Source organism: Paralichthys olivaceus, chromosome 16 (genome assembly GCF_024713975.1).
Source record: "Paralichthys olivaceus isolate ysfri-2021 chromosome 16, ASM2471397v2, whole genome shotgun sequence".
Lineage (NCBI taxonomy): Eukaryota > Metazoa > Chordata > Actinopteri > Pleuronectiformes > Paralichthyidae > Paralichthys > Paralichthys olivaceus.
The window spans coordinates 14,955,892-14,964,306 of NC_091108.1; the positions used below are offsets into that span (position 1 = coordinate 14,955,892).

Genomic DNA, 8,415 nt, shown 5'->3' on the forward strand with positions numbered 1-8,415 from the left:
GTGGACCTTTAAAGAATCCAAATACAAAGGAAAGATATGTATGTTTGTGTATTAGTGTGTGTGTGTGTGTGTGTGTGTGTGTGTGTGTGTGTGTGTGTGTGTGTGTGTGTGTGTGTGTGTGTGTGTGTGTAAACTCACTAAACGTTCTGGCTTTCGTCATATAAATTCTTTTTAAACAATCTTCTGGGATTTCCACTAAAATCAGACATGTGACACGTGATATAAATTTGTACAGTGACCCATAATGACCCTTACTGTGGAACACACTGTCTTGTCTATGTCAAACTGCGTCTCAATGCATTTGGTTTGTGTGGTGAGGGTGAGGAAAAGAGTTGAAAGACATCACAATGGACTGTGTTGTCATACTGGGTGGCAGTGGGGACAATGGTGGGGCAGTATTGGGTTTCCTGTTTGTGAAGGTAATGGGGCCAACAGCTGAGGGGCCCAGATTCCCATGGCAACCAGTTCAGCATGTGCATAATTGGCTTGGTGAGGTGTAAATTATTTAATATGGGTCTCCCTCACTGATTTGCTAAGAATGCACTGGGCAGTTTGGCAGTCATAAAGTCAAGTGGTTGAACTGTGCACATCACTTTCACACAAATTAAGTTTTGAAGTAGCAAAAAATAAACAGTCATTCAGATTGTCACCACAAACACACACAAATAAATCTGTTTCTATGGTAACTAATTAACTCTGGGTATGGTAAACACAGAGTTATCTCACACACCCACACAATGGGGTTGCAAACTCAGGATTAAGTTGGGATTAGGGTTGGGCATGTGGAGGAGAGAACGAGGGATTGAATGTACTCAATAGAAGATTCTCAGGTATAAACCAGTTAAAACCACTGACAGGTGACGTAAACACCATTGATCATCTTGTTACACTGGCATCTGTCATTAGTGTTAATGCTGTCTCATGTCCACCACTGAAAACACCTGCATTGGGGGCATATAGACATCACAACTGGACCGTGGAGTGATAGAAGAAGGTGGCCCGGTCGTATGACTGAATAAAATGTGTCTGAATGGTCAGAGCAACATGACCAAGAGTTCAAGGAGTTGACTTGGACAACAAATTCTTCGTATCTCGAGCCCATGGAGCATCTGTTGGATGTGCTGGGTGTTAATTTGGTTTTTGTACATTTAAGGTCATATCGAGACTGTAAACTCACAATGACTCAGGTTGGACTCAGACATCCATATCACCATGAACTGCCAACACTTGCCATATACTGGATGAGATTGTTCAGCTCTGATGTAGCTTCTTTTTTTTTACTATTCAAATAAATATAATCTTAAATAATTTGAAATACTTCTATGTCCTTAATGCCAATGAGTATTGCTGCAGAGCTTTTTAAGTGTCTGGTCCATTTCTTTAATTCAGCTCCACCTGCTGTTGTCTTGATGTACTGTCACATTTGACTGACACTGTTGTGAAAATGGATTAGTGTATTTTATTACTTCAGATTTCAAAACAGAGCATAGATTTTTGAAAATGCTATTAATGCATTCACGTTGCCACACAAAGCAAGTAGTTTATGTTATTGATATTTCATCTAAATACAGATAGATTTGAGTCAAGCAGCTCTTTGTGGCTCTGGTGGTTTTTCTCACAGACCCTCAGTGTGGAGCCCAGGAGCAGTGCAGTCACAGACTGGTACAGACACAGGCTGGCACAGTCAGACAGCAACATCTTAAGTCTGTTAAGTCAGTTGGCCTGTTTGGGAGTGAATCCATACAGTTTAGAGATTTCATGCTGCAATGCAAAGGTTTCTGAATCTGTCACTGCCTTTAAATCCTGTTGTTCATTCTTTTGTGCGGCACTTTGTAATATTGTCAGCTGATTATGGTCGTGTGTTCCCATGTAGCTATGTGGCAACCACACTGACATTACACATTAATGTTTGTACTTTCTAAGCTCTGCTTTGATTGGCAGTTAATACTTTCTTTTACAGGCCTGTTGTTTGCAAATTGCTTCTTAACATTTTTTTTTAGAAATAACAATAATATTAAGCCCTAATTGTGAAGTAAGAGCCACAGTATTGTTGGTTTACTAACCAGATATTCTTCTATTCTATCTCATTGTACAGCAGGTCAACGGAACATGAATAATTGTGAACCCTGTCTCTTGTGACACATAAAGTTCAAAACATAATTAAAGTCCAGTTTGAAATAATCAATAAACCATTATGAATGACTCCAGTTGGGTGTTATTGCTCTTATTTTCATTTTCATCAAGGATCACTTATGGACACAATTGATGCAAATGTACACATTTATATATATATATATTTTATTTATGATATCAAATGTTTATTATATATATATATGTGTTGACGTGTTTTTTTTTCTGTCATTGATAATCTTTTGTTGTCTGTGCAGCCTCATCTCCAGGTGCCTTGGACACAAAAACATTCAATCCAGCATCAATCCATTAATATCTGTTAGAGCACCACTTTGTATCAATCCCTCGTGTAACTACATCAAACCAGAACAGTGTTTACCACAGTTACTGTTAAAAACAAACTCAAAATCCTCCTCTGACAACAACGAACTGGGAACAAAGAAGTAAAGCGCAATGGGCGTGGGTTGGACTCTTTGACTTCCCGTACTCTCACAGACACATGACCAGAGAAGGTTATAAATATGGGGGCCGCAGTCATTTGCCTCTCTGACACACGGACGCAGTGAGCAGTGACATGGCGTCGACGAGCCGGTGAGCAGCCCCGTTTATCAACCACAAACCCCGCCCGTATTCTCTGTCTGCGGCTCCCACACTGTTATTCAAGACCGAAGTAGACGAGAGACACTAGCGTTGCTCACGAAAACCACCCGCTTGTCACTCCGGCGAACGATGTATTGTGCTAGGTAGCAGCTAGTTAGCTTAGCTAGCCGGTGAGACGTTGCCAGAAGTCACTGCGTGTGTCCACCGTTACATCCTCGCAGCCCTGCCCCCGCTAACAATAGCTTCGCTGTGTTATCATCGTCAGCATCCACTGGTTTCATAGCATCTTTTATTCCAACCTAATGTAGCTGTTTAGCACGTCGAGCTAATGATGTGTGAAGCGGAAACGTTTGAACTGAAGGTTTCGAAGACATTAGCTTCCTTTGAGTCTGTGTACTTTGTTTACGTGACGTCAAAGTCAGTCCATCGTGAAGACGGACTTTATTTGTGCAGAGCAACTATTTGTGTTTACCTGTCGTGTGTTGTGGTGTTGCGACCAACTTACTGTCAATGTGTCTCTAGTGGTTCGTGTCACGGAGAGGAAATAATGTTGCGATGTTCTGATTTTGACTTTCAATAACGAGATCATCTGTTATTTTCGAAATACAGTCTCCATTAATAAGTCAATCCGTCCATCGGCAGCTAATCATTACAGATTTGATTTTAATTCGTTGTTAAAGGTTAAGTATAAATATTTTTTAGCATTTGTTTAATTTTAAGTTCTTCGGATTTCAAAGTTGTGTGATCTTAGATATATGTTAATATATATTGTATTGATGGGTCTTCTAATCTGATTTTAACCCTTGGTTGCACTCCCACGTGTTTATTTATGATATATTGTAAGCTCTAGATTGGATTTAATATTAATTAATATAACACTTTCCTTAAAGCGGGAAATAGAAGCTATTAAAGTGTTTGTCTAAATATCTTTATATACAAGGAATCGAAATAGACATTTGGAAATACATATTTAAATGTTTGATTATGTTATAAAGCAGTGGTTTTCTTAGGGGTGGTTGCCGACGTATATTCACACATTTCTCTTCGATAGGAAAGTGAAAACACATCCGCGCATTTAAACATTAATGTCATCTTTCTTAACCCCATCCTTTCATTTTCCACCATTTCTTGTATTTTTCTTATATTTTGAGATTTCCTCATCATCTAACAGTTTGTGTTCCTCCTCCAGTGGAGACGCTTTAGCCCTTCCCAGAGTTCAGTGTCCCAACCACCCTGATGCCATCCTGGTGGAGGACTACAGAGCAGGGGACATGATATGCCCCGAATGCGGCCTTGTAGTAGGTCGGTGTTTACCTCACAAAGACATGCACATTTGTATTTGAATCAGAGAGTGCTCAGCGAAAAAACACCACCTCCCTTTCGGTTTTGATTTCCTGTACTCAACTACTTCCCATCTGTCGTAGACAAATATTCTCAGTCATCAGTCTTCCTCCTCTCAGAGAGAATGTTTGCATAATTTTGGATAATCAATACACATAATTATTGACATTTTGTATAATCTTCTGTCACATGGAGAGGAGAAAGGTTCTTTGCAATATAAGTGATCTGAGGCTGTTATGTGTCACTTAAACTAGAGGGGAGAAGTGTTATGCATCTGCAATTTATAAATGTACCAATTGACCATCAAGGCATATACTTGCATGATATGCAAGTCTTTGAGCAAGTGTTGTAGACTGAGGACAAGGCTGTAGGGAACACAGGTCACCTTTAATGAGCCCCCTGAGCACAGACCAGGTTAGACGGGAAATTGAGAGACGCCAGCTTCTCTCTTATAAGAGCTGAAGTGATCTCTTTTTCCTTTGAATAAACATTTGATTAGATCTCATGAAAGACGGTGATGAGAGAAAAGAGGAAAAAGATAATGGTGTGTATGTGTGATCCAGTTTTAATGTGTAAACAGCCTCGTAGTGACAATACAGGAGGATGGACACAGTATTTAGAGCTTCTGAAACCTAGGACAACTGCTTAGTATTTACAGAAGGGAATTGTGCTGATTACTGCACAATCTTCTGCTTAATTATTCCACAGGGATATAGTGAAAAGGAGACAAACAAGTCTGATGTTTGAAATTGTTTGAGTTTAACCAACAGTCAACTAACTACGTGTTAATCCAGAGTGAAGATGTTTCTGAATAATATTACAGAATTAGAATGTCACTCAGTAGAACACAATCTACATTGAAATAATCTTTTAAACGCACTTTCATTATACTCATCCAGCAAATCAAAGCTGGTTAGAATTCACGATTAAAACGTTGAACTTCTTTCTCCTTAGAGTTGATCTTATTCTCAATCTTTTATTTCATCTGACCAAATTGTTTCTCCTCAGGTGATCGTGTAATTGATGTTGGCTCAGAGTGGCGAACGTTTTCTAATGAGAAAGCCCTTAAAGACCCATCCAGAGTGGGAGACGCCCAGAACCCGCTGCTCAATGGAGGAGACCTGACCACCATGATCAGCAAGGTGAGAGTCACAGTTAAAGTTGCTCCACAATCTCTGTTTGCAAGTTAAGTCGTTGCAAGGATGTGATTTTAATTACGGTACTCCCGTCTCCAAGCTGTGAATATTTCTGTTAAGATTAGAGGTTGTGTTGGAGTTGTCATAACTGACTGAAATCCTAAAGCCCTGTTGGAAATAAAAAAGAAAAGGTAAAAATGTAATAAAATTATAGACATTTGGCAATATTTATTACTAATAATATATTGTGATTAATGACACCTTGCAGGGAAGGTATTTTTCCATTTTCATTCAGAATGAAATTGACTGTCAGATCTCTTGTTTTGCTGGATTATTCAACATGTTTTTCACTGTTTAACTTGCATTACATTCATGTCATAACTTTTCTAAATGTAGCGCATATACGCAGGTTTTTTTAAATGCAGGTAAACCCAGTGAAAAGGCGATTATTGAACCACCAGTAAACCACACCTTCAGAGTTGACCTTCTTTGTTTCCACCCCAGGGAACTGGTGCAGCTAGTTTTGATGAGTTCGGAAATTCCAAGTACCAGAACCGGAGAACCATGAGCAGCTCTGACCGGGCCATGCTCAACGCCTTCAAAGAGATCAGCACCATGGCAGATCGCATCAACCTTCCGAGAAACATCATTGTAAGTTAAAATCACTGCTCTCTCTACCTGGTGTGGTTCAGACAATACCACAACACAGATGTCTCTGTTAGCAACAGACATGTCCAAAGTGAGCTGAATCATAGAGAAGCCGTTGTCAGACATGACTTGTGAGTAAAATCTGGAGAATTGGCAACAGAGTTTACACATGCACAACACAGCGGGGGGGGGGGGGGGTTCTCTTGACATTTTCATCAGTGTCTTCTCAGTTTAAACCTCGTTCTGAGTCACTCACAGTGTTTTGTAAGAAGTCTCTCTGGACTACTTTTTCACCGGGACATATTTGTTTTCATTTTAGCGTCGGGCGTTTGAAGCATCAAGCTGCCCCCTCACTCACCCCCTCACTCACTCATAGTGAATCCAGCGGGGAACCCCACAGTTAATTTTGTCTTAGAAAGCTGCTAGAGAGAGAAACGAAAGCCACATACATGTGTGGAAAAAACATGGTGAACAAGAGCAACAGAAACTTGTGGTTATTATGTAATTCTGTGTATGAATGTGTATGAATGTGTCTGCAGTGTGCGTTGATTGCAGACTGATTTTAAAATGAATTAAAAAAGATGTGATGTTGTGACTGTTGTGGTTCGATTTCAATTCTTAGTTTTTGTTTACACTATTGAATACAAGAAGATTGTCATGAAGGCTTTCAGTAATAATTGCTAGTAATGAGTTTGCTGTAAATAATCTTCTTGCTCTGCAGGACAGAACAAACAACTTATTCAAGCAAGTGTATGAACAGAAGAGCCTGAAGGGACGAGCCAACGATGCCATCGCTTCAGCCTGTCTCTACATCGCCTGCAGGCAAGAAGGCGTACCGAGAACTTTTAAAGGTAACAATCATCGGTTGGATTCCCTGTTAGACTGTTGAAGTCACAGCTGCTCTTGAAGAATGACACATTTCTCAACATATATACAAACCACAATTCCAAAAGAGGCTTGAGAATTTAAGAATTGTCAGACTTTAAACTCAAGTGGTGAGAAACCACCATCTTAATTTTGCTTTTACTTATGTTAATTTAAAATTCAAAAGACGCATTTCTCCTTAATTGTTCTGAAATTAAGAGACAATGTTGTTAATAAAGGAATACCAGAAGTATTCTTTACTTAACTCGTTTCGTTTTGTGGTGTATATTCTCACCTCTCTCCTGTTACATGATCTTCTCTTCGATCATCTTGTCGTGGAAGTTACAGGAGGACCTGGATAAAACAACTTGAAAAACGCAGATTTTATTGTGATGTTTATTTTATTGTCAGTTTTCTTTCTCGGTCCAAATTAAACTCCTTGTTTCCTCTACAGAGATCTGCGCCGTCTCTAGAATCTCCAAGAAGGAGATCGGTAGATGCTTCAAGCTGATCCTGAAGGCGCTGGAGACCAGCGTGGACCTAATCACCACGGGAGACTTCATGTCCCGCTTCTGCTCAAACCTCGGGCTGCCCAAGCATGTGCAGATGGCGGCCACCTACATCGCCAGGAAGGCCGTGGAGCTCGACCTGGTGCCCGGCAGGAGCCCGATCTCTGTGGCCGCGGCAGCTATCTACATGGCCTCCCAGGCCTCCGCAGAGAAGAAGACCCAGAAAGGTGATTGAATATCTGTTGAGTTTAGACCAGAGGAGGAAAACAGATATATCTGTACTTTTTTCTAAGGTATAAATGTTCAAAGTATTTTTAGGTCCGAACCTGAAAGTGGGAAACAGACCAGAAACTGAGGTTCATAAGTTAATGATCCAAATAAAGGGTGGAAGGTTCAGCAAACACTGTACTGTATGTGTAAGTACATGTTATTGTTAATCAATGTATTGGTAAACAAGAGAGAAAGTAGTGGGCAGTTATAAGATCCAGACACTAGCTCTAAATGATGCTTCTCCAGTTATTTATCGTTGGAAACTCAGTAGATGCTAGTCGATTTACTGCAGTTCAAGTATTTCAGCTTTGTCTCTGAATCTTCCACAGAAATCGGAGATATCGCCGGGGTCGCAGACGTCACAATCAGACAGTCATACCGACTCATCTACCCGCGGGCCGCGGAACTTTTCCCTCCAGACTTCAAATTCGACACACCCGTCGACAAGCTGCCTCAGCTGTGAAGACCCTGCCTACACTTTTTTTTTCATGCTTTTTTAAAAACAAAAAAAAAAAATTTGTGTTGAATTTGGACGATTTCTCTTTGTCTCTTCTAAAGACTTCAGGCCCTTTATCAAGGCGCTCTCCAAGGAATAAGACGGACACATTCCAGTGCTGAAAGAAACTAGCTTGCAGACTGCACTTACAGAATTTCATTTGTGTGTATATACTGTACTATGTATATATGTGCAAGTGGGAATGTGTAATTTGATGCTTGCAAATTTTAGGCTGGTTTCATACTGTATACATAAAAAAATGTTTCTGTAGAAAAATGACCAGTTTCTATTTTGTTAGTTTGTTTCAATTGTTCTAAGTAATAAAAGAAAATATTAAAAAATGTTTTTCAGTAAAGCAAGGTAATCGTTTATATAAAATCTCACTCATTCAATAAAATGTCACAGAAAGGAAAAAAAAAAC

The 8,415-nt window shown here is 39.8% G+C and overlaps 1 protein-coding gene across 1 annotated transcript; it reads left to right on the plus strand.

Moving 5' to 3' along the window:
- Positions 1-2,592: 2,592 nt before the first annotated feature.
- Positions 2,593-8,349, plus strand: gtf2b (general transcription factor IIB). The gene is made up of 7 exons (XM_069511674.1): positions 2,593-2,721; positions 3,920-4,032; positions 5,080-5,213; positions 5,712-5,858; positions 6,577-6,706; positions 7,174-7,455; positions 7,828-8,349. The coding sequence occupies exons 1-7, from the start codon at positions 2,705-2,707 to the stop codon at positions 7,959-7,961; spliced, it is 957 nt and encodes a 318-aa protein (XP_069367775.1). The 5' UTR covers positions 2,593-2,704; the 3' UTR covers positions 7,962-8,349.
- The last annotated feature ends 66 nt before the right edge of the window (positions 8,350-8,415 follow it).